Here is a 26715-nt window from a genome sequence, read left to right on the forward strand (position 1 = left end):
GTGTGTGTGTGTGTCTGTCAGTGTGTGTGTGTCTGTCAGTGTGTGTGTGTCTGTCTGTCTGTGCGTGTGTGTCTGTCTGTCGGTGCATGTGGTGTGTGTGCGTGCGTGTGTCTGTCTGTCTGTCGGGGGATGTGTGTGTGTGTGCGTGTGAGCGTGTGTCTGTGTCTGTCGGTGCATGTGTGTGAGCACGTGTGTGAGCGTGTGTCTGTGTCTGTCGGTGCATGTGTGTGAGCACGTGTGTGAGCGTGCGTACGTGTGTCAGTGTGAACATCCATTTCCCTCTGAAACCTCCCCATGTTTTAATAACAGCAGTAACACTGTAAAGGTAAAATGAACAGAATTATTGTAAACAAATATTTTCCCATGATCCTCTTGAACGACACGTTAGGAAGATTGTGCTGGAGGCAAACTAACACGAGCTAAAAATAATATTTAATATAATAATAATAATAGAATGCGAGTCATCTATTAATTATGAATCTTCTATTCATAAAGTTCTTTTTATTTCCTCTAGTCCTCTTCCCTCGTCATACCAACACCAACGCCAGAGACAACACCATCAATCTCATCCACACCTTCCGTGATTACCTGCACTACCACATCAAGTGCTCCAAGGTGGGATCTCCTTTACACACAAACACGCACACACACACACACACACACACACACACACACGTGTATGATCAGCATGCATACATGAGACACACACTTACAATACAGAAAGGAGAGAAACACACAACACAGAAGTGAGACACACACAGCATACACACACAATCAACACGCACACACAAAGCACACACATACAATGCAGAAATAAGAGGCACACACACGTTCTACACGTTCAGGAGACACACATACAATACAGAAATGAGAGAGAACACGACACGTGTACTATCGACACACACAAGACGGACACATGCGATACAGAATCGAGAAGCACACGAGACACAACATGCACAACATGAGACACACATACAACACACACACGTGATACTCATTCAATACAAAAATGAGAGAGACATACACACACGGCACAGAAACAAGAGACACGCAGCACATACACACACACACATGAGATACACATACTATACACACACACGAGACACACGCAACACAATAACACACAATTCACCACTTAAATCAATCATTTTAAATCATTTTCTGTATTAAAACAGGAATATTTCAAATCTTTTTTTATTAATATCTCCCACAAACCACATCCATATCATCACTGATGTCACACAGAGTCTCTGATCCCTTTTAGGGCTCCAGTGGGAAACAAATAAATCCTTAAAAACGCTGTTAGAAGAGACTGACATAAAGCATGTAAAAAAAAAAAAAAAGTTTAAGCTGTCGTGTGTGACGTTTTCCAGTCCGTAATGCTGTGATTTGATTGGCTGGGACTCTTTCGATGACGATCCTCCTCGCGCACAGCAGCGTTAACGAAACCTGTTATTTATTTGCACGTAGCTTTAAATTTTAAGTTCCACAGTTATATTGCAGTATGCAACTCGCAGTAAAATACAAATCGCACCTTTTTTCGATAAAGGACATTTAAAAAATGAATAGAAAGATATAAGCGTAATGTGGAGAAAATAGACAGAATGGAAGTGATGTAGAAATAAACTGTTGTGCTCCGCTTGTCTTAGGCTTACATCCACACCCGCATGAGAGCCAAGACCTCCGAATTCCTGAAGGTTCTGAACCGCGCTCGGCCCGACGCCGAAAAGAAAGAGATGAAGACGATCACGTGAGTATCACAGCGAACACCTCATCCAGAGAGTGTAGTCTGGGGGATGTGGTAGCTCAGTGGTTAAAGGTGTCGGACCACTGATCAGAAGGTTGTGAGTTCAAATCCCAGGTTCACCAAACTGCCACTGCTGGGCCCCTGAGCAAGGCCCTTAACCCTTAAATACTCAGCTTTGTGTCCTTACACTCAGATTACCCAATAGAATTGATGAGGTTTAAGGAGTCGGACAGTACAGGAATGCTTTACGTACCTCGAGAACCATCACTGGTGGAATTAGCACAATTTAGCCCTATTTGTCTGAGGAATGTCTAACGATCCGTCAGGAGGACTTGAAGTGGGACGTAACGTGTCGGTTTCTACAGAAAGTAAAACAAAGCGCATAATGTACATAATCGTGGAAATCAGAGACGCAGATAAACCAAAAAAAAAAAAAACATGACTCAGATATCAGAGAAAACGTGTCAGATGTCTGATCCTTTACCGGATTGGATATGGTTTCAGGATTTTCTACAATTTTTCTGATTAATTTTTGTCGTATTTCTAGTGTACACATGAGTGTGTGCGTGTGCGCGTGTGTATATAGTTCTTTAGTTACAAAAAATCAGTAAGGAATTTATTTGTATGTTTAAATTTCTATTCCCAAATTTCTGAGTTCTATCTACATAAAAACCAAAGTGCTGCGGGTGGTTAAGTATAGAACCGGGTAAAGAGCTTTAAAAATAAGTATCGATGACCATAAAAGGGAAACAGGAAGTGAAACGGATTAAAAAGCACGCAAAGCATACAGCAGATATCCATTTAAGAGACCGTCTCAGCACTTCGGCGTGGAGATTTTTATATAAAAAAAAAGGTTGGTAATTTATAAATAAAGATCTACCGAATGCTCATCAGTGACAGATGACACTCGAGGGTTCGGTATCTGCGGAAAAATATAAATAAAAGTCCAAAGTCTGGGTGATTTTATGAAATTATGAAATATGATTTAAGCTCCATATTAACACACACACACACACACACACACACACACACACACACACACACGCCAGGAGGAATTTAGACGAAAGCCTCCACCCTGTTTTGTACCTCTATAACACTGTAGCATCAGGAACAAATTTGGGAAACACAAAATTGATTTAGTGGTTAGTTCGTGTTGCTGTTAAATAAATAATAAATATAAAAACCTGTAGTTAGAGCTAAAGCCATGTAGAGCTAAAGCCATGTAGAGCTAAAGCCATGTAGAGCTAAAGCCATGTAGAGCTAAAGCCATGTAGAGCTAAAGCCATGCGATTATGGAGTGCAGGGTTGTCAGTACACTTTGTTACACACGTCCTCGTAAGCGTCATGTAAGCGTAACTTGAGCTTTCAGAGCAGCCTACGAGGAAGCAGTTTATTTTTGGTTATGCTGATTTAACTTTTATGGTCGCAAAGTCCAGCAGAGCAGGAAGTGGCGTGGTTTGTAATTTTCCTGTGTTAATATTTAAACAGTAAATTGTCTCTATATCACAGGCTTAAAAATGCAGCTCTTTGTGTAAGGAGGACGAATGAGAAACCTGTCAACAGTCTGTTTTACCAGTGGATTTTTTTCTTTTTTTTTGGCACGTACAGGTCACAAAATTCAGTTTCTATTCAAGACACACACACACACACGCGCACACACCGTGATCTCAGCAGCAGGGTCGATAATGGTTCGAGTTTTACAGAAACTCCTGCTAATCTCCTGGGATTTTCACACACAACTGTCTGTAAAGTTTATACAGAAGGGTGAAAAAAACTATCCAGTATGCAGAAACACAGATTTACGTTATTTTACTCCTCCGTCCTTCATCTTTTGTTAGCAACAGCCAACTCATGAGGTGTGTAGTGGCTCCAGCACATGAGGCTCTGGATTGTGGTCAGAGGATCTTGGTTCAATCACCAAGCCATCTTTGTTGAGCCCCTGAATAAGGCCCTTAACACTCTCTCTGCTCCAGGGGCACTGTGCTTGATCCCAACCTCCAAAGTCGGGATACATGAAGAAAGAATTTTACAGAACTGTGCTGTAACGTGTGAATATATAACACAAATATTTACTTCTTCAAAACACTAAACTAAACTGTATAGACACAGATATAGAGTTACAGATGTAACAAGTGATTCGAACAAGAGTTCGATTCCTACGTCCACTAGGTTCCCACTGCTGGGCCCCTGAGCAAGGCCCTTAACCCTCAATTGCTGTTGTACAAAAATGAGATATAAAAAAAAAGTAAGTCGCTCTGGATAAGGGCGTCTGCTAAATGCTGTAAATGTAAAGCGAATATTCCTATATGTTGCTGAATGTAAAGTGAACACACACACACACACACATATATACAGTAGCCTTAACTCCATTTAAAGGTACGACGTTCTACTTTGACTCTTGGTGCTGTTTACTGTGAGCCGCCATGTTGATTTGACATCACTCGCTGAAGTTCGAGGAGCTCGAGAAACAAGAAGACCATCTCAAGTTCCTGAGTAGGAACTGATAGATGACTGGCGTGATCTTGTATTGTTTTTTTTTTTTCCCTGATAGGAGCTCCGGAATTACGAGTTAGTCGAATGCATCATTCTGTTCACTTCATACACAAAGTCAGTGTTTATTTCTCAGGGGATAAAAAAAAACCAAAACGTTCTTGCTTTTCAGCGTGTCCATTTTCCGAGTATGTAACTAGTTAAAAACACAAACCGCGCAAGAGCGTAAACTTCTTTTAAAGACGGGGCACAGTCGCTTCAGACATCGTCCTTAAAAAGTAATCTCGCAAATAAAAAGCGGTACTGTTTGCGTATTGGCTTTCTCGTCAGTTTGACCAGTTTTTCTAAAACACCAAATCTTCTCCATCGCTGCAGTATGAAGCCTGATCTAACTCCTGGTTTGTTTCTGCAACCTAATCACCGCCACAGTGTTTTTCACAGTAACACATTCCCTGTGATGTTCTAGCTAAGCCACTAAAGAATGCACAGAATTTTAGGAATGCATTGTTATGCGATCTTGCTCAAACACATGCATCTCATTCTATTAGATAAGTTTTTTTTAATTGCTTCACCATTTAAAAAAAAAAAAAAAAAAAAGTTGATTGTGTAGCTAATTCTAATTTCCTTTCTCCAGGGGCAAGACATTTTCTCGCTAATGCGACACAGCGACCAAACATGCTTACAGGACCAGCCGGTGCTCCCCGAGCGCTACGTGGAGCTACAACACCCGAATTCGGACAGCGCTTGCGACTCGTAGATGCTTGCAAATTCTTCAAGGAACAAAATTAATTTCTTTTGAATTTTCACAGAGTTCGACAAAAAGTCGTAAACATTTTTTATACAGCCCGCGGTAAATTGGACATCGGTACTTTTTCTGCGCCTTCCCACTATAACCTGCCTTTGTGTCGTCTGAGAAAACGTTTCCGCAGTATTGCTCCACGTCTGTACTGTTGTCTTTGTATTCTGTGCCAGATTACCTGGCTGCTTTTGATCTAGTAAATAAAACTCTTAAATAAAAGTCTTAGAGAAATGATGTGTTGATGTCTTCATGTGCTTCAATTAAAAGTTCTGCCACATGGAAAAATGATTACCTGTATTTCTTTTACTTGCTTATTATGTTTATATCTGAAATTAGATATTCAGTTTTATTTATATAGAGCTTTTAACAATGGACATGGTGGACAGAATGAACAATGGGCATAAGTTCAAGATTAATATTACTCTAGACTTGTATTTAAATGTTTTTAAATATAAATGTTTGTTCATTTTCATTTTCTACCACTTATCGGAACTACCTCGGGTCACGGGGAGCCTGTGCCTATCTCAGGCGTCATTGGGCATCGAGACAGGATACACCCTGGACGGAGTGCCAACCCATCGCAGGGCACACACACACTCTCATTCACTCACACACTACGGACAATTTTCCAGAGATGCCAATCAACCTACCATGCATGTCTTTGGAACGGGGGAGGAAACCGGAGTACCCGGAGGAAACCCCCGAGGCACAAGGAGAACATGCAAACTCCACACACACAAGGTGGAGATGGGAATCGAACCCCCAACCCTGGAGGTGTGAGGCAAAAGTGCTAACTACTAAGCCACCGTGCCACCCTATATTATATTATATTATATAATAATATTATATTGTTTAAAATAGAAGAAGTCCAACTTGTGCTTCTTTTTCACCTAAGGAGTTTGCATGTGGTGTAGAGACAGCGATGATTATGGGTTCATTCTTTATTATCACTGTTTTTCCTGCTGCTTTCAGGTCATCCTGCAACTCTTTTCCAGTGACTTACTGTATATCCCAAATGGACAGTAGAGATGGATGCAAATGCAGTCAGAACACATGTAGGGCAGGAGATGAGCAAAAAAATGTATCCCTAATGAACAAGAGTGAGGTGTCTGAGGTGACTGTGGTGAGGAAAAACTCCCTACGATGGAGGAAGAGGAAGAAACCCTGAGAGGAACCAGACTCAAAAGTGAACCTCATCCTCATTTGGGTGACACTGGAGGGTGTGATTATAAACTGTTATAAACACCAGAGTGTGTTATTATGAATAATGTCTTTTCTACAGTCAAATACAGTCTGATAATTGTGTATTGATTAGATATGCCAACAAAAATGATGTCTTACTGTATTAATTGGCATCGGTTAACATTTTGCATGTCTTGTACCTCCTGGGTTTGTGGATCGATTCCCATCTGCACCCTTTTAGTGTCTGGAGTTTGCATGTTCTCTTCGTGTGTTTTGGATTTACAGGGTACTTTGGTTTCTTCCCCCAGTTCAGACACGTGTTGTAGTCTGATTGGCGTCTTTAATTTGTCTGTTGTGTGTGAATGTGTGGGTGTGTGCCCTGTTATGACGGCGTCCACTGCCTTGTGCCGTGAGTCTCCTGGAATAAAGTCCGGTCTCTTTATGACCCTGTGTAGGATAAACACTACAGAAGATGGGTGGATGTCGAAACTGTAAGTTCAGCGAGTGTTCTAATATTCATTATGAAATTGTGTCTAAAACCATGAAACATCCAGAATATACACAATACACACCAAGCCTTGGGTTCAGAGGTCACACTTCTTTTATTGTTGAACATAAAGACAGCAGGCAGACAAGCACAACAGAGACGAAGAGAACTATCAAAAGAAAGGGATTTAGGCAGTAATTCTATGCTGAGGACGTTGTGCAACACAGCTGTGGAAACATCACTCTTTGATTAAAGGCTCTGCCTCTGGGTTCTCAGGCTCCTCCCCTTCGTGTTTCTCCTCCTCTGGATTAATGTTCTCCACAGCAGGTTTTAACTCCACCTCCTCCTCGGGTTGAGTGTCCTCCACAGGACTAGCTTTCTCCTCCTCCACCTCCCCCTGTGTTTCCTCCTTCAGACTCGCTGTCTCCTCCACCACCTCCCCCTGTGTATCCTTCAGACTTGCTCTCTCCTCCACTTTCTCCATCTGTGTGTTCTGCACAGAGCTTGAGGTCTCCTCCACCTTCTCCACAAGACCCACTACCTCCAGCACCTTCTCCATCTGAATATCCACCACAGGACTCATCATCTCCTTCTCATTCTTCTCAGCTACAGGGTCCTCCAGTGGGCTCACTGTATCCTCCTCCTCCTCATCATCATCATCCTTCTTCTCCATTTCCTTTAGGATGACTGGATCTTCTTCCGTTCCTTGTCCAGCTTCTTTGTGAGCGTAATGCTCGTTCATGGCAGTGTTGGCAGCGTTCAGCTCCATATCCTTCTGAATGACAATCTCTTCTTCCACAATCTCATTATTGACTGGGGGTTCAGGAGGTATGAAACAGGGTGCTGCAAGAGACACAGAAATCAGTACGAGTTTTTTGGATTTTCTTTAGCATCGTTGTCAATGTTCACTGTAAATAGGAGAAATAACGGAGTGGACTCATGTCAGGTGTTTATTTTTATTTTATTTTTTTACAAATATTTAGGCTTCCATTTGTGTCCATGTTTCTTCTGTTTGTCGTTTTAAAAAAAGAAACTGTAATAATAATTTTCGTATATGTATTAAAGTATTAAAATATCAGTTAGTTTAAAAATCCCTAACGAGCAAGCCAGGGGTGACGGTGGTAAGGAAAAAACTTCCTGAGATGATATGAGGAAGAAACCTCGAGAGGAACCAGCCTCATCTGGATCACACCGGAGAGTCACACTTATATAGCTAAACACTATATGGTCAAGAAAGTGCTGTTATGTAACATAAACATTCTATTCGCAACATGAAGTTATCAACCGTTCACTGACGGAGACTTCAGTGCAAAACTGTTCATAACAATAGCAGTCCTAAAGCTATCGTCATAGCAACAGTAGTCCTGTGCTATTGTGATATTAAAAAGAATCTTAGATCCTGAAACCTCAGGTAAATAAAGACGAAACCCTCGATGAGACATGCTGTTATGGCAAAAACAACAACAATGGGATGGATGAATGCAGCCGGAAACCAAACAGTGGAATAACTGCCATACCATAGTTTATAATTTTCTAGTGACGGCATGTGCTGAAGTGTTTTATTTATCTCACATCACATCGGTTTGCCAACAATAGCTATTTTTATCAAGAATAACAAGGGCTTCTGAGTCACACAAGAAAAGCATGCTGTACACGGCTCAGGGGCAAAACTAGCCAGAATTCATTTCTCTCTTCTGTCTGTCTCTCTTACTCTGTCTCTCTTACTCGGTCTCTCTTACTCTGTCTCTCTTACTCGGTCTCTCTTACTCGGTCTCTCTTACTCGGTCTCTCTTACTCGGTCTCTCTCTCTGGCCCCCTTCTATCTGTCAGTTTTATATCTTTCTCTTCTCCTCATTCTCCATATGTCTGTCTGTTTGTCTCAGTTCTCTTTCTCACTCTCTCTATCTGTCAGTCTGTCTCAATTCTTCTCTATCTCACTCTCTCTATCTGTCAGTCTGTCTCAATTCTTCTCTATCTCACTCTCTCTATCTGTCAGTCTGTCTCAATTCTTCTCTATCTCACTCTCTCTATCTGTCAGTCTGTCTCAATTCTTCTCTATCTCACTCTCTATCTGTCTGTCTGTCTAAGTGATTATCTATCTCACTCTCTATCTGTCAGTCTGTCTCAGTTCTTCTCTTTCTCACTCTCTCTATCTGTCAGTCTGTCTCAGTTCTTCTCTATCTCACTCTCTATCTGTCAGTCTGTCTCAGTTCTTCTCTTTCTCACTCTCTCTATCTGTCAGTCTGTCTCAGTTCTTCTCTTTCTCACTCTATCTGTCAGTCTGTCTCAGTTCTTCTCTCTCACTCTCTCTATCTGTCAGTCTGTCTCAGTTCTTCTCTCTCACTCTCTCTATCTGTCAGTCTGTCTCAGTTCTTCTCTCTCACTCTCTCTATCTGTCAGTCTGTCTCAGTTCTTCTCTATCTCACTCTGTCTATCTGTCAGTCTGTCTCAGTTCTTCTCTCTCACTCTCTCTATCTGTCAGTCTGTCTCAGTTCTTCTCTTTCTCACTCTCTCTATCTGTCAGTCTGTCTCAGTTCTTCTCTTTCTCACTCTCTCTATCTGTCAGTCTGTCTCAGTTCTTCTCTATCTCACTCTCTCTATCTGTCAGTCTGTCTCAGTTCTTCTCTATCTCACTCTCTCTGTGTCTCTATCTCTGTGTGTGTGTGTCTCTCTCTCTATCTATCTCTCTCTCTCTGTCCTCTCTCTATCTATCTCTCTCTCTCTCTCTCTCTCTCTCTCTCTCTCTCTCTCTCTCTCTCTCTCTCTCTCCCCCTCCCTCCCCCAACTGACAATATATCAGTTTTCCGGTCACCAAAATGAACCATTCAGAAGAGAAGAATTTAGCACGGTTTATCTACATCATACGAGATGAAGGAGAAGCAGTGTGTGCTCGCTGTCATGGATCTTGTGCACTCTACTGTATTCATGTCCGTCGATAGTCACTGCATATTTGCATAGAGTTTCGCATAAACAAAACTCAACTTTGTCACGTCACTGAAGTAGACAGTGATGTCCATGTCTAGTCGCCAATGCTTGCGTCAGCGGCCCTTTTAAAAGATTAACGGTTGCTTGAAACACGTTCATGTCATCAGCATTCATAACTGAAGTGACAGGTTTAAATGAACTGACATGTAGGTTTGGACACCAAATAAGAAAAACAGTAAACAGGTCTTTTATGTAGGTGTTTCAACACTGGAGCTCAATAAGGTGTTCAGTGCAGATGAGTGACAGGCAGAGATCCAGACTGCCAGAGGAGATTTAAGAGGTGTGGAGGAATAATCAGAATGAAAAGGTACTTACCAGCACATAGAGCTTGTTCTAATGAAAACTCCACACTGAGAGAGAGAGAGAGAAAGAGAGAGATAGATAGAGAGAGAGCAAGGGAGAGATACAGTGAGAGAGAGGGCGAGAGAGAGAGAAAGAGAGAGAGAGAGGACAGAGAGAGAGAGCGAGAGAGATAGATAGAGAGAGAGACACACACACAGAGATAGAGACACAGAGAGAGAGAGATAGAGAGAGAGAGATAGATAGTGGGGGAGAGAGAGAGCATGAAAAATGTGTTTAGACGAGCAGAAGACAACACTTGAGGGTGTGTTAGTTATGAGCTTGTTGCCCAGTACTCAGTGATGTGTAACACACGCAATGCTGTACTGAACATTTTAAACAACTCTCACTACAGTGTGAGGAGAGACTTTTATAAATATATACCATGTTATGTTTAGGTCATTTGATTTTAACTGTCCAGAGTTTCAAGTTACAGTAAAGTTTGCAATCATGGCAGACAGGACTCCCCTCAGGACCCAACTGTATCTCCATTTGTTTAGCAAGAACTTTATCGTTTTTTTTTTTTTTTTGAACAAGAACAAAATGTTTAAAACAAATAGTAACCTCCCACAGATAACATGCCACATCACCTGTCAAGGTGTATTAACATGATTTTCTGAGTCTAACCTGAACACACTTTGGTCTATTAAAATCACTAGCTATAGCAGTAAGTTCACTGTTGGATAGCAGAACAATTTTTTAAAAAGAGGTTTAATTCATTGCTGCTAATGTTTACCATTTTCCATCCAGTTTATTTTCAGACTTATTTTTACCTGTACATCATTTACAGTAACTGACTTATTTATTAATATCGCCTTGACTGCACTCAATATAGTGACAATAAAACAATCTTGAATCTAACAGACCCCACGCATACTGTTTACACAATACAAACGAACCTTTAAGGAAAATGGCTAGAGCTGAGATAATTTCTCGGCTGGATTCTTCTATTAAAACTTTCTACTAGTTTCTACTAGTAAAACACTTTTTTTTTAATAGTAGAAAACCACACCTATAAAAATACTGCTTAGCAAGCACAGGTAATGATAATCATTCCTAAAATGGCCTAATGGTTAGAGAGTCTGACTTGTAACCCGAAGGTTGTGGGTTCGAGTCTCGGGCCGGCCACGACTGAGGTGCCCTTGAGCAAGGCACCGAATCCCCCCAACTGCTCCCCGGGCACCGCAGCATAAATGGCTGCCCACTGCTCCAGGTGTGTGTTCACGGTGTGTGTGTGTGTGTGTGTGTGTTCACTGCTGTGTGTGCGCATTCTGGATGGGTTAAATGCAGAGAATGAATTCTGAGTATGGGTCACCATACTTAGCCGTATGTCACTTCACTATAATAATAATAATCATAATCATAATAAAGCCAACCAGATATTTGCATGTTAAATGGTGACCTATCTGTTGCCTATGGTGCAGTTTTATTTGGCAAATTTCTACATTTTCTGGGGCTAAAACTGGTGGTGACATGCTTTTTTTCTTTGGAATAAATAAGATCTCGAGCTTTCTGGAAGTCTCACCTCAAGTGTTAGCTAACTGCATTTTATTTCAGACCTTCATACATTTGGCATACAGCCATTATATCACCATTTACCATGACTGTCATGTTCAGGCTCTGGAATGTGTGATGTATTCTGTGGGTTTTGCCTCTGGTGTTGCCTAACACTATAGCTATGCCAACTTATTAATGCTAATATGAATTAGAACGAGTAAAGCCATCATAGCTATATCATAGGCATCGTAAGATTAGTGATGTCTCTAGCTCTCATTTACCTTTCATCAGATCCACCCAAACCGCTGCCTTCAATATTAGGGTCTTCAAACGCACCATTATCTTTGACATTAGCATCTTCTGGTGGGCCGACATTCTTGATGTTAACATCGTCTCGTGCTCTTATGCCTTTAAAATCATAATTTGCAGAAAATCCAGGATCGGGATCGGTGACCCCATTGGAGGGCGGCCCTGTGCCTTCCAGAAGACTGTGATAGGTGGCGATTTCTTCCTCTAGTTTACTCTTGATGTTAAGCAGAGCCTGATACTCCGCCCCGTGCCTTGTCACCTGGGCATGAACATCGGCAAGCTCCGCCTCCAGCTGCTGGATAACCATGTTGTGACTGTTTATGTTTTGGGAGTTACGTCCCGTCGTTTCGTTCAACGTGTCTTCTAGAGAGCGGTTCTGTAAAGAGATGTGTCCAGGTAATGCATCACTATTATAACTGCACAGTTCACTTTCATCATACGTGTTCCTTTTTTAATAATGGTATTAAAATGAAGGAGATAATTTCTCTATTTTTATCGCTCATGTTGTGTCACAGGGCAGTGGAACACACTCAGAGGAAAGTGCTATCTGCCCCCTTCCACATACATGGGTGCACAAATGCACACGATTGGCTAATGTCACTGTGATTGACAGGGGAACGAGAGTATGCCCCTCCCACCCAATTTTTCTTTTCTTTGGAAACATTGTATAAATTATTATTATTATTATTATTATTATTATTATTATTATTATTATTATTATTATTATTATTATTATTTCTGCTGTTATTATTATATAATTGTTATTATATAATATAAAAATATATTATAAAACATTTCCCCCTATTTCTTATTTAGAAAAGGTTTGAAAACTGACATATATTTTAATAATTAATTCTAAATACAGACATTTAGGCCATTTAAGTAGTTAAAAAATGTGGCTAAATGCAATTGTTTCAACATAATTTAGAATTCTTTAATATCAACTTTGAAGCATAAAATATACATTTAAAATTCACACTGAGATTAATATTGTAATTATGGTAATATTACCGTAATAATATGTAAATCTATACAAGGCTGTTCCTAAATAATCTCATTCTCGGCTTTGGGATGTTTCACATTCAGGGAACAGCAGTTCTGTGGTTTAAAATGACTTGTTGATGAGATACGAACTCAATGACAACTCAGATAAATACGTTTTACAATCATGGTGGGCAGAAAAGCCTCCTATCCATATCCCACAACCTTGAGAAGGATGAGCTACAACAGAAGAAGACCACATCAGGTTCCATTCGTACCAGTCAACAACATGAATCTGATGCTATAATGGGAACAGAAGCATTGACACCACTAACTGAACCATTAAAAAGACAGGAAATGTGCCCTGGTCTGATGAATCGTGATTTCTGCTTCTACATACGGACGATAAAGTCGGAATTTTATCAACAGCAGGAATCCATGGACCCACCCATGCTTCATCTCAACAACACTACAATGTGATATAATCGTGTCAACATGGACCGTTGCTCATTAGTTCTGCTAACAGAACAGAAGACACACCTTGTGCATTCATGCAGATAATTTAATTACACAATTTAGTTTGTCACACATTGGCAAGTGCCAAAGTCTCACAAACAGTGCAAATCAGCCTACCGTTTTATATTAAAGGTCACAGTTATACTGAATTAATGCTCAAACTATAGATTACCCATCAGCCCCTGCACCTTTCCTGGTCACAGGTTCCTGTTTCCCCTTGATGAGCACCCTCACGTATTGTATAAACGTTTTTGTGTTTTAGTGTCAAAAACACGAGAACTTCTATAAGAGTGCTCATTAAAGTGAAAAGGGACACAGGTGAGGGTGACTGGGACATGTGACTAGGAAACACGCCGGGGCTGATGGGTAATGTAGTTCAAGCACCAGATGATTCAGCGTAACCATGACAATCTTCGGTGTTTGTTTTTGTTTTTGTTTTTCTTTGGTTTTCTTAAACCGAAACTTATGTTTATATCTGTTTACCTTTCATGCAGCGTTCTCTAGTAAAGCTGAAGGACGAAGTGAAACCTGAGCGTAAGTAATACGGGTGTTTCATGGATGAACGCTCGGTTACCAATAACAATGTTAAATGCTGAGCTTGTGTATAAGATTATGGTTTGTGTGTGTGTGTGTGTGTGTGTGTGTGTGTGTGTGTGTGTGTGTGTGTGTGTGTGTGTGTGTGTACTAAAAGCGATTTTGAATCTTTTTGATGATAATTCCCTGTTTCCTCTCTACTTAGCACTATTAAAACTCTCTTTAACGCTTTTACTCTTTTATTGAATTAGATCAAATGTAGACTAAAACTCTCTGTTACTTACACATTATGAAAATAATGTATTCAATAAAACCTTATTAATAGTAATAATTATATCTTATCTGAAAAGTAAAAAAAAAACAAGATTTTAAGATTTTAAGATTTTAACCATATTCAAGTAAAAGCATTTTGTCATGTACTAAATGTACTCAAATTTTGTAAAAAAAATTTTGAAGCTGATTTTGTTTTACTTGGAAAGCATCTCTCTCTCTCTCTCTCTCTCTCTCTCTCTCTCTCTCTCTCTCTCTCTCACTGTCTCTCACTGTCTCTCACTGTCTCTCACTGTCTCTGTCTCTCTCTCTCTCTGCCTCTCTCTCTGTCTGTGTGTCTGTCTGTCTGTCTGTCTGTGTGCGTCTCTCTCTCTCTCTGTCTCTCTCTCTCTCTCTCTCTCTCTCTCTCTGTCTGTCTGTCTGTGTCTCTCTCTCTCTCTCTCTCTCTCTCTCTCTCTCTCTCTCTCTCTCTCTCTGTCTGTCTGTCTGTCTGTCTCTCTCTCTCTCTCTCTCTCTCTCTCTCTCTCTCTCTCTCTCTCTCTCTCTCTCTCTCTCTCTCTCTCTCATAAACACAGTGGTATCATTTTCCCAGGTCATAAACCTGTTGTACAGGTCCCACAGTTCCCGTGTGTAACAGGATCTGGGTTGATGCAAAGCAGTAAAAAAGTCATATAAAAAAAAATATACACTCACTGGTCACTTTTATACGAACATCTTCCAACATGCACATTTATTAACCTCAAGGTTTGATGTGTTGTGTGTTCTGAGATGCTTTTCTGCTCACTGTGATTGTGATTATTTGAGTTACTGCAGATTTCTCCTGCATTGTCAGTTCATACCAGTCTGTTCTGCACACAGGATGTTTTTTACACCATTCTATTTGCACTGGATAAGGGCATCTGCCAAATGCCATAAATGTAAGTATTGATGCAAATAAAGAACCGTGTTCACTTCAAATATGTCTTTATATTTATATGACAAATATTTCTTCCTCTATCGTGAACATGATCAGGGAGTATGAGAGACATGTGTCCATATGAAACACTGTAGTCCCGTATTGTGCCAATAGTACAGTTATAATCTAAAGATCAAGTGTGTGTGTGTGTGTGTGTGTGTGTGTGTGTGTGTGTGTGTTTTACCATGCTGTGCATGGTCTGGAGGTCAATCTCCAGCCCTTGTTTCTGTCTGCGCAGGTCATTCAGTTCACTCTGTCCCTGCTGGAGAGCATCAGTGTTCCTCCTCACCTCAGATGAGATGCTTTCAAACTGTCAACACACAGTGAAATCAGTGAAGCTAACAGCTTAAAGAAAAAGAACACAGTTCTCACAATATTATCATGCACTGAATCTCCATAGCTTGTATATCTAGAGGGTTTATATAATAAATAATTGTACGAAATGTCACTGTTTTCATTGCACTTGTAATCCGTATCATAGCCTGTAGTATGCTTTAGAAAAAAATAAAAAATAAGCGCAACAAAGCTTCAGTGAAGTCACCTGCTTCCAGTTCGTCCATTCTGTTTGTTCACATCTGTGATGGATCATCTTACCGATATATCGTTTACAAATGTAGACGTGACCAGAGGTTTATTGGTGAGCTCAGTAATTTATATTACGGTGGAGGAGGAAATAGCAGCTAGATGTAGTTCACTGTGTATTAAACAACAACTGAGTGCATTGTGATAAATATTAATTTAGTGCAATGATAAGCCATTGATGAACGTTCTTTATTTTATATAAAAATAAAAGAGGAAGAGCGGGTGATCAGATAGATCTTAGTGGTGGCGCAAGTGGTTAAGGCTCCGGGTTGTTGATTGTAGGATAAAGGTTCAAGCCTCAGCACTGTCAAGCTAAGACTGTTGAACCCTTCCTTGAGCAAGGCCCTTAAAACCCTCTCTGCTCCAAGGAAGCTGTATGATGGCTGACTTTTGCCCCCTTTCCACCAGAAAGAACCGAGTGCTGGTTCAGATCTAGTGCTGGTTCTGGTTCTAAGTTGGTTCCACTGGCGAACCTTCTAAGAACCGGTTTGCCTTTCCATGGACTAGAGAGCCATCACAGAGCCGAGTCTTACATCATTGTATACAACGTTATACAGCAATCAGCGCAGCAGCGACAAACACAACATCAACAACGGCGAATGTTGCTTTACTGTTAATGCTCATGGCTTTGTGAACCAACATTGGCATCCAAACGCGGCGAATCCTGATTTAAAATGATTTAAAAATGGCGCTAACCACGTTCACTTTTGTTTTGTTGGTCACAGTAACCCCGCCCCAGCCCCTTAAGCGCCCAAGAACCACTTTTCCTGGTTCAGAGCCGGTGCTTTGGGTGTCGCAAAAGAAAGAACTGATTTTAATTTAGGCTCCGAACCAGCACTCAAACTGCCTCGGTGGAAAAAGGGCACCTGTGTTCAGACCCCAAACTCCAAAGTATAGGCAAAGAAAGCATTTTATTGTAATATATGGGCTAAAAAATAAATGCTTCTATTCTATTCTTTACTATCAGAACTGCTGTTAATTAAAAAAAAAAAGAAAGTAATCCAAAACGTTTTGACCAATCAGATTTAAGAATTAAATGTCAGCATGGAACAAATGTATAATACTGTACAGTAGTTCATGACTGATTTGTAAATACTATGCAGACTTCACTCTGCGTTGTTATGTGAATTAGGTTAAGTAAGATTTTGGATGTTTTGTCTGATACCCATTCGTTTTCCTATTTATTTCGTGTTTCACGTTTATTATTTTGTTCTCCAGCTAGAATGGCCATCATTAAAGGATTAGTGGTACAACAATTCTGGACCATTCAGAGAAGATAAGGTAGCAGGTGAACCAGAACATCTCTGACCTTGTTTTGGAACCAGGCTTCAGTCTCCTCTTGACTCTTCTGTGCTGCTTTTTCATATTGCTTTCGGATTTTCTCCATGGTCTCGCTGATGTCTTGGCCCTTCACCGCGTCCATCTGCACATCCACGTTGGCGTCTCTGATCTGACCTTTCACGTTCGCAAGGTCCTAAATAAGAATATAAACAGGTTGTACATATAAACATTAATAAAATACCCAAGCAGCTTGTTTCGAACAAACAATGATGAATGCTGTGTCAAGTCAAGAGTGTCAAGAAGATTTTATTGTCATTTCGACCATATAAATCTGACACAAGACCATGATGCTACAGATCTAAGGACTTTACGTAAGTTAGTCCTAGCAACATAAAGTGCATCAGTGAACGTTCGCTAATAGCCCCGCAGAGTCTCCTTAGCATTAGCACTGGGTGGAATTTACACTCCAACAATGAAACCTGTGGTGAATTCCCATGGTAAATAAAATGGTCTGCATCTAATCGTCGCAAACTCCATTACCGATGAGTAGTAACTAAAAACAAGCACAGAGTTCTTGCAAAATTCTGTGTTGACCACCATGAGCCTCACCGCAGAGATATGCATGTGTGTGCATCCTCATTCATGATTTTTCAAAGCTGATTAGAATGAACCTCACACCTATCACTTGTCTCACCGTCATAAATACATACCTTTAAATACATACCTCAGTGCCATAAATACATACCATTTATAATAGTTTCAATGAAGGTGAACCGAATAAACTGTTTGATGTGTGATTCTGGTGTGATTAAAGAAGCAGTATGCAATTTTAATTCAGTAACAAGTTAATGAATTACTCTTCAAAATGTCAAACCATGTCCGACCATAGAAGAGGAATACATATAAATACAGATTCAGAGGTTATATGTCTCATTAAAACAAGGACTGATGACTGTATACAGTAGCCAGTGGGGAAAATTGGAAGCTACCAGCTCCCGAAGCTTTCTCAGGAAGTCACCTTCAGGGGCAATTTATCAGCTGCTTATACTGTAGGTTGGCCTGGAATATGAAGAGACTATTTATTTTTTTATTTCTATTGTACCTCAGGAGAGGCTTTATTTAGGAATTTGTGTGAATTATCAGAGAAAAATCAGTTCCAGTGTTGTATTTACTAATAACTTGTGGTGAACTAGGAATAAATGTGTACTAAGCACATTCATTCATTTTCTACAGCTTATCTGAACTACCTCGGGTCACGGGGAGCCTGTGCCTATCTCAGGCGTCATCGGGCATCGAGGCAGGATACACCCTGGACGGAGTGCCAACAGGACACACACACTCTCATTCACTCACACACTACGGACAATTTTCCAGAGATGCCAATCAACCTACCATGCATGTCTTTGGACTGGGGGAGGAAACCGGAGTACCCGGAGGAAACCCCCGAGGCACAGAGAGAACATGCAAACTCCACACACACACAAGGCAGAGGTGGGAATCGAACCCCAACCCTGGAGGTGTGAGGCGAACGTGCTAACCACTAAGCCACCGTGCCCCCCCTTACTAAGCACATTTTTAATTTTAATTGAGTAAAAAACTCCAATATACGTAAGTCATAATGATATCTGAAATCAGTCGAGCTACAGAAAATCAGTTGAGAAGTTGCATAAGTCTGTTCATATAACGTTTACATTTTGCTGGCGAATCTTTAAATTCACTTGTTTTTTGAAACAGACAAGAGACAGTAAAATTAACACTGAGAAGCCATTTAGGAAATCTTATTTTTATTGTTCTCGGTTTCAATAAACGTGACACTCTCTGTTGTTGGGATGGAAGGGAGAACCAATGAAGAACATGTTGGGGCAAAATATATGTTTGGAGCAACAAAACATATGTTTGAAGCAAAAACAAGACAGCTTATAACCCAAAGGGCCCCAAATCCCCAGGGTGAAGCGTGGTGGTGGTGGCAGCATCATGCGATTCACTCAGTCTGCAGTACAGTGGTTTTATACTTGTGAGTTTTTGTGGTTGTGTGTTTTTGAAAAATTTTACTAAGCAACATTTACCAAGTTATCACACTATTCAATGATTTTTAACTGTTAGTTACTGGACTTTTATTAACAGTTTTATAGAAATGTGACATTTAGCAAATGATTCAGCTATATATATATATATATATATAATTTTTAAAACTCTTTTCTGTTCTGGCAGTGAGGAGATGGAAGACTGGCTGTCTTAAAATGATGGGCAAAGAACTACCTCTTCTTGAAACACGTAAATTAGCACATATTTTCCCCATTTGGGGAAAAAAGAACAGTCTTTTAGGTCAGAGAAAAATCAGTTCCTGTGTTGTATTTACTAGTAACTTGTGGTGAACTAGGAATAAATGTGTACTAAGCACATTCATTCATTTTCTACAGCTTATCCGAACTACCTCGGGTCACGGGGAGCCTGTGCCTATCTCAGGCGTCATCGGGCATCGAGGCAGGATACACCCTGGATGGAGTGCCAACAGGACACACACACTCTCATACTCACACTACGGACAATTTTCCAAAGATGCCAATCAACCTACCATGCATGTCTTTGGACCGGGGGAGGAAACCGGAGTACCCGGAGGAAACCCCCGAGGCACGGGGAGAACATGTAAACTCCACACACACAAGGCGGAGGCGGGAATCAAACCCCCAACCCTGGAGGTGTGAGGCGTACGTACTAACCACTAAGCTACCGTGCCTACAGTAAGCCTAGTGAACCAGTTTTAATGTATTCAATGATCTTTTTAATGTATTCAGAGACTCCAAAGCACTTTTTTATGTCGCTCTGGATAAGGACGTCCGCCGAATGTTACAAATGTAAATGTCATGTTTTGTTTTTACGGATTGAGTCTTTTATGATTATCATTCTGAAATGTGTTTTGTTTATTTTAGGTTTTATGGTTATAGATTCATTTCATTTTTGCTTCTTTTGTAGACTTACTTATTGCACCTTTAATGTTTGTCCTGTACAGAGTTGTGCTTTGGGGATGTGAAAGCTTAGTGGTTAAGCTGTAGGATTGTGAGAAGTCGCTCTTGTTAATTCCGCCAAATTCTGTAAATGTAATGATTTAAGCGATACCTCTTCATGATTCTTTTTCAGGTAAATCAGCTCCTCGGTCAGAGACTCCACCTCGCTCTCCAGCTGCATACTGCTCATGTGTGTGTCGTCGATCATCTTTCGGAGGTTGATGGTGTCCTGTTCAACTCCCTGGCGAACAACAACCTCTGCCTCGAGCCTGTAGTTCCCAAATCAACCCACACACAAACAGATTCATGCTTCACTTCTTCAGTAATCCATGTGTACACAGTGTTGTGCTTGCTCAACATCGACAAGCAGGTCTAATTACGTGCTTTTCCAGACGTACCCTGAGCGTTGGCTTTGCTTAAATCACTCTGTCTGCACTAGTCCTCAATTTACTATCTACTTTTAGTACACAAAGGGATTAATTTCTGTCTAAATGAGTAGTCCTTGTCTGTGTACCACAACAGACAAACATGCAAACAGATATTAAGCTCAGACGTGACTCAGACCTGTAATTAACATAGTATTTCGCTCAATATTTTTTTTTCTTTTAGTCTCTGGTAATGCAACTGGACTAAAATAAACAGGCTAAACCTGAGTCAACAAACAGAGACTCCAGTCCAACAACTTTACTCTACTGACCCGAGTCCCATTTATAATATCATTTGTATACTAGTTTTTACTATTATTTCTTACACTCTATCATTTTTAACAAATAGGACTTTATTATCTTTTTCAGTGCTAAATAATTTCACATTGTGGCAGTGATGGATCAACTGGTTAAGGCTCTGGGTTGTTGATCGGCGGATCGGGGTTTCAGCCAAGCTGCCACTGCTGGGCCCTTGAGCAAGGCCCTCAACCCTCCCTGATCCAGGGGAGCTGTATCATAGCTGCCCCTGCACTCTGACCCCAACCTCCTCTTTTGGGGCACGTGAAGAAAAGAATTCTTCTATGCCCCCCGTTCTTCTAGACCAGGGGTGTCAAACTCTAGCCTGTAATTATATTAAGCTCGCGAAATCATATCAAATGTGCATTACAGCTGACTAGCCGCATGCTCCGCTAATACTACAAACCCCAGAATGCCTTGCCAATGTATTGACGCGTAGTCATGAACAGCAGGCACCCCTCATTCTCTGTTGACAGTCGTTAACAACCATGCTACAGTCACATCGGGCAAGTTAATTCCACCCTCCACAAAAATGGCCAAACGAAAGATGGAGCTTTCAAGACAGGTGGGAGGCAGATTATCTGTTCACGAATATAAAGGACAGACCTGTTTGTCTTGTGTGCTAACGGAGCTAACGTGTCTGTAACGAAAGAGTATAACATAACAAGACACTATGAAACGAAACATTATGAGAAGTATAAGGACCTGGATGTAAAGCAGAAGCTTCAGAAGGCGGAGGAGATGAAAAAAGTCTGGTTTCCCAGCAGACTATGTTCATGAAAGCAAAGTCAAAAGTGAAGCTCCTGTAAAGGCTGTAAAGCTTTATTGTGGCAGCAGAGACGGCAAAATCTGCCCGGCCCTTTAACGTGGGAGAGTTTGTCAAAAAGTGTATGGTCAAAGTTTGCGAAATGAACACCACTGATATGTCTTTTATTTCCAATTTAATTTCTTATGTGTTTGTAATATCAAGCTCTGGTTGTTCCAAATCCTGTATTTAAGCAAAAATAAAGTTTGTTTCCATATGAAAAAGGTTGAACATTACATATCAGTTGCAGTTAATTTTTCGATAAATATTCAGTTTGGCCCGTGACTTTATCTCAGTTTTATATTTTGGCCCACTGTGAATTTGAGTTTGACACCCTGATTTAGAAATTTACACAAGCTTTTCAAACTGTTCTTTTTTATTATTATTTCTACAGTTTTTCTTTTATAATACATCACAATATATTATATATTTTTGTCATACCATCCACCTCTAATAATGATGCTTTCCTCTCGCCTTCAAACTGCTCATTTAGGTTTTCTGATTTTTGTACGTTGTCGCTAACAAATGACATTTATTCCTAAACTGTAGTGTGAAAGTAGGAACCTTACTTGACTTTAAAGTCATCAGCAGCCAGTCTGGCATTATCAATCTGTAGCATGAGGCGAGCGTTATCCAGTGTCATTTCTTTCACCTGGAAAGTAAAAAAAAAATACAGTATGTGTGCAATATCACAACACTATAAACAAACAAAAAAAAAATCTAGATTATCGGCTAGAACCGAATGATACTTGCCAGGCATTAAAGACTCACCTTATAATAAACCTTATTGTAATTCTATTAAGATTTTAATAGAGAGTGAAAAAAATTGAGGTTGGTTAAGGAATGACTGTTTATAGCTGCTGTAATGTATGTGAAGAGAGGAAGGAATTATTTTGAGGATAAATAAAAAATATATTATTATTATTATTATTATTATTATTATTATTATTATTATTATTATTATTATTATTATTATAATATATTATTATTGCTGGTGGCGTTGTTGTTTGATCCACGTTTTCTCAGTTGGTTAATAACTACCTTTAACTAACAATTATGGCACTAAATTTATAACACTATCCTACTGCATTAGAGCCTAAATATCCCATCCATTTTAATAGGAACACCTGAATACCGGCTCTTTTGTGCGAGAACGTTGGATGTTTTTTTGTTTTTCGCATTATTGTGTGTAAACTCTAGAGACTACGGTTGTGTGTGAAAATCTTAGGAGATCAGTTTCAGAAAAACTCAAACCTATACACCTGGCAACAACATCCAGACATCAGACTTTTTCTTATTTGCTGATATTTGATGTGAACGTTAACTGAAGCTATTGACGTGTATCTGTACGATGCTATTATATCTATTGTTCTGCTGCATTGTTATAAATGGATAATTGGGGTGAATAACTGCATTTGTAGGTATCCAGGTGTTCCTAATAAAGTGGACAGTTAGTGTATATTAGCTATTATGACTTTTTTTTTGCTTGCTGAGGCGTGCGATTAGTATTCTAACCCCGCCTTAAACCGCCGTCTTAATAAAGTCCCTGGGATCAACCTTCTGTCTGTTTGTCACCACATCAAGCAGTTTATTATTCAGTGCAAGAAATACTGTGACCTTAAAATATATTGTCATTGGAAGTTTTTACTGATTTATAAAGCCATGATTGGTTTATTACCTTCTTATGTAGGTATGTTTATTCATTAAAAACATGCTGAGAATTACAAGTTACTCAACAAGAATGTATAAATGAGGCATAATGTACGCTAGAGGAGGTTATTTCAGGCAAATGCAAAACTCCAGGAAGCTGTAATGCTTGTTCAAATCAAATCGAAAGTATTCAACAAAAAGTAATAGCACCCTGTCGGATTTCCAGTGAAAGACGGATTTAAGGCTTCAATTAAACTTTACTTACTGTAAAGCTTAAAGCTTACAAGCAGAAGATCAATCAAAATAGACAATATTTGGTCTCAGCTGTCTCTATCATCTAGCGTTAAAAATTCTAATTTAATAAATGAAGATTGTATTAAAATCCGAATTCTTATTTCATGAATTTTATTTATTCAGTGAGACTTGTTCCCGTATTTAAACCATTATGTAAAACAGAGCCCCAGGTCTCCTTGACACATTTGCATGAGGATGAGGTTTTTGTTTAGGTGTGGCTGAACACACCAGTAATTCTCTCATGCTTTATTCTTCCAGTACAAAAAAAAAAAGCCTCAGGGTTTAGAGTCTAATGCTTAAAAAAAAGCTTTTATTGCAGTTTATAGAGATTTTACATGCATATGATTATACATATATGATTTTATAGAATTATAACACAGAGTGTAACCCACAGTTGTATTTTTGTCAATGCATCATAAAGGGATATGAGAAAGAAAAAAGATGTGTTAAGATCCTATTCATAGGATCCACAAAGGTGTCAGTCGCGTTTTTCAAACACTGTATAAACATTTGAATAAAATTCAAGGAACTGAGAAATGAGAAAACAAACAGACGAGCGAATAAAGAAATGACTCTCTCATGTATATCCTCTAGACTTTTTGTTTTCCTCCACAAACATCTTGATCTACTAATTCTTAAGCGCCATTAGACACTTCAGACACTCTAACGCTAAATACGTGAACGTAAGAAACGACTCAAACTAACTGTTCGGTTTGTATAAAAAAAGAAGAAATATTCCAAGAAGAAATATTAAGTATGACACCTTGAGACACCGTAATATCTAAAGTCTTGCTTTAATTCTTCTGCTGTTGAAATAATTACTACTCCAAACTGGACTCAATCGTAGTAACTAGCATGTTTCAAATCCTGCTAGTCAAGTCTGAGACCCGCGACGAACACATACACTGTTCGGATCGACGTACATATCAAATTTAATCTCACATATAACCTCATAAAAATAGCGGTATATCATATAACCTTATGTCATGTTATATACTATATATACAGTACTGTACATCTCCTGTTTTTTTTTCACACACAACAGTCTTTAGATTTATAGGCACTATAATTCAGCACTATCGGTGTTAATCCTACATTGTACTGTGGATTTAAGATGTGAAGAGATTAAGTCACTTCATCACTGTCGGTGTTGCTATAAGGAAAAGAAGATGTCTACGCTCTGATGCCATCTGACTGAGTTCCTTGTTACATCATGACCTTGAAATTAATATTTTTTCAGATCTTTCTTCTGTATGCCAAGAAACACAACATATTTTAAAGCACATGTTGAAATCCAGACAAATGCTTAAAATGACAGGAACACTGTGAACTGTCATACCATCAAGCCCTTTAATTAAACCCTTAAAGCCATAGATTATACTCAGTCTGGTATGCAGAGCTTACTGTATTGTTCCCTCACTACACTACTCCACACTACTCGGTAATTAAAGTCACACTGTCGTGTTTAGTTTAAAGAGCACGACAATCTGACGTACTTTCACAAACTTCTCTACATATGCAAAAAATTAAGTCATCAGTCTCACAATTGTTGAGCTTCTTTGGAAGATTTATTTCAAAAGGAAAATAAACAGCACTTTTTTTGTCACTTGACTTTCAAGTCTACACCTTTTACGCCTTTAATATGTTTCCTTTACCTACAGAGTAACTAGGTGTACCTTTTATAATCTAAAATATAATTATGTTCTATTTATGTTACTTGAATTTTAAAGGTAATCTAACAGTACTACAAGTACCAAGTACATAGCTAAAAGGGACACATTAATGGTACCATTTGAGGCTTCAAGGAACCAGTTCAGCAACAAGGAAAGGTACCATTTAGTACCCTTTTTTTTAGCGTGTATTAGTTTAACCTCACTGTTGTTTTTTATTTAAGTTAGATTACGTTATTGTTGTAGAAATGACATTATTTACATTTAAACTATCTACTGTAGAGTGTCACCCAAATGAGTCTGGTTCCTCTCAAGGTTTCTTCCTCATATCATCTCAGGGAGATTTTTCCTTGTCACCTTCACCTCTGGCTTGCTCGTTAGGGATAGGGATAGATCGATATATAGTATTTTAAATTTTAAGTTAATATTTTTAAATTAATTTTAAACCTTAATTGTATACTGTATATTAACTTATTTCTTCCTCTTCTTCTTCTTCTTCTTCTTCTTCTTATTATTATTATTTATTATTATTATATTTATTTCTCTCTCTTCTGTTTCCATGCTTCTGTACTTCAGACAACAGGAAATTGTTAAAATTGCTATACAAATAAACTGAATTGAATTGATTACAGAATAAGAAATTGGTGATGCAACTGTGCCATTTCTAAGAAACCCCATACAAATACAGAAAATATTTTCTGGACACTGATTTTGTTGGTAGCCTAATAAAAAACCCCACTAAATATAAAAGTATATTCTTCTACATTTGTAGTGAACACCAGGACCTCACCTGGTCTCTCAGAGTGGAGAGAGTTTTGTCGTAGCCGCTCCAGTCTCTTTGTCCGGCTGCGCGTCTCTCCGTTAAAACTTCATTTATCTGCGTCTCCAGATTGCTGTTGGCTTCCTCCAGCAGTCTCACCTGGCCCAGGTAACCCGCCAGACGCTCGTTCAACCCGCGCATGGTCTCTTTATCCTCTCCGGGATGCATTGCGCCTCCAGTACCAAAACGCATGGGGCTGCGCGCACGACCCAACCGCGCTTCTGCACCCACAGACGATGCTCTTACCCCGCGCGACATGATCACGTATCGTGATAATGATAATGATGATAATGTTAACAGTAAGCAGAGTGCGTGTTTGTGCGTGTGGAGCTGTGAGCGCGCGCTTGGAGACGCGTTACCTGTGCATGGGGAAGGTATTTATATGGCACACACCCACCTGTGGGATGCTCTGCTTTGCTTGCCATAGGGCGGTGGTTGATTGACTTGCAGACGCGTGGAATTATGGGTAAAAACACATCAACACTCCAAACCCTTTTTGTTGTACGAAAAAAACAACAACTTTGACGTCTTTCACACTTTTTTTTTACTTGCCTCTCTGTGCAATAAGCGCAACTATATTTTTTGCACTAAAATCTATGCTTAGAATTGTAATGATGTTGATCTTATACCTTATATTACGTTAGTAAAGTGTAATATTATCTGATCATAACCATAAAATTAACCACTGAATTATATAATACCACTAGAGGGAGACACCAAACCATTTTTTTTTAAATAAAAAAAGTTTGGTTTCCAACTTCAAAATATTTTCTGTGTATTTATTCATTCCTCCAT

The 26715-nt window shown here is 39.5% G+C and overlaps 2 protein-coding genes and 2 long non-coding RNA genes across 4 annotated transcripts in view; 3 read left to right on the top strand and 1 right to left on the bottom strand.

Annotated features, from left to right (window-relative positions):
- arpc2 (actin related protein 2/3 complex, subunit 2) overlaps positions 1-5270 on the top strand; it is a 20847-nt gene extending 15577 nt beyond the window's left edge. The window contains exons 8-10 of the mRNA XM_027162616.2: positions 515-615; positions 1650-1750; positions 4872-5270. Of these exons, the coding sequence (XP_027018417.1) occupies positions 515-615; positions 1650-1750; positions 4872-4893 (224 nt within the window). The 3' untranslated portion in view covers positions 4894-5270. The remainder of the gene's footprint in view (positions 1-514; positions 616-1649; positions 1751-4871) is intronic.
- Positions 5271-6801: 1531 nt separating this feature from the next.
- On the bottom strand, positions 6802-26297 carry zgc:92380 (uncharacterized protein LOC445086 homolog). The gene is made up of 8 exons (XM_027162617.2): positions 25891-26297; positions 22056-22138; positions 20072-20228; positions 16983-17147; positions 15276-15401; positions 11808-12211; positions 10006-10040; positions 6802-7548 (listed from the first exon to the last, which is right to left on the bottom strand). Exons 1-8 carry the CDS (start codon positions 26176-26178, stop codon positions 6944-6946), a joined length of 1863 nt encoding a protein of 620 aa, XP_027018418.2. The 5' UTR covers positions 26179-26297; the 3' UTR covers positions 6802-6943.
- LOC125141500 lies at positions 13510-17025 on the top strand. Its single transcript, XR_007140896.1, has 3 exons — positions 13510-13866; positions 14995-15053; positions 16892-17025. It is a non-coding gene; the product is annotated as an uncharacterized LOC125141500 (long non-coding RNA).
- LOC125141501 lies at positions 18441-19432 on the top strand. The gene is made up of 3 exons (XR_007140897.1): positions 18441-18968; positions 19166-19279; positions 19375-19432. It is a non-coding gene; the product is annotated as an uncharacterized LOC125141501 (long non-coding RNA).
- Positions 26298-26715: the final 418 nt, after the last annotated feature.

This window comes from Tachysurus fulvidraco, chromosome 6 (assembly GCF_022655615.1).
Source record: "Tachysurus fulvidraco isolate hzauxx_2018 chromosome 6, HZAU_PFXX_2.0, whole genome shotgun sequence".
Taxonomy (NCBI): Eukaryota; Metazoa; Chordata; class Actinopteri; order Siluriformes; family Bagridae; genus Tachysurus; species Tachysurus fulvidraco.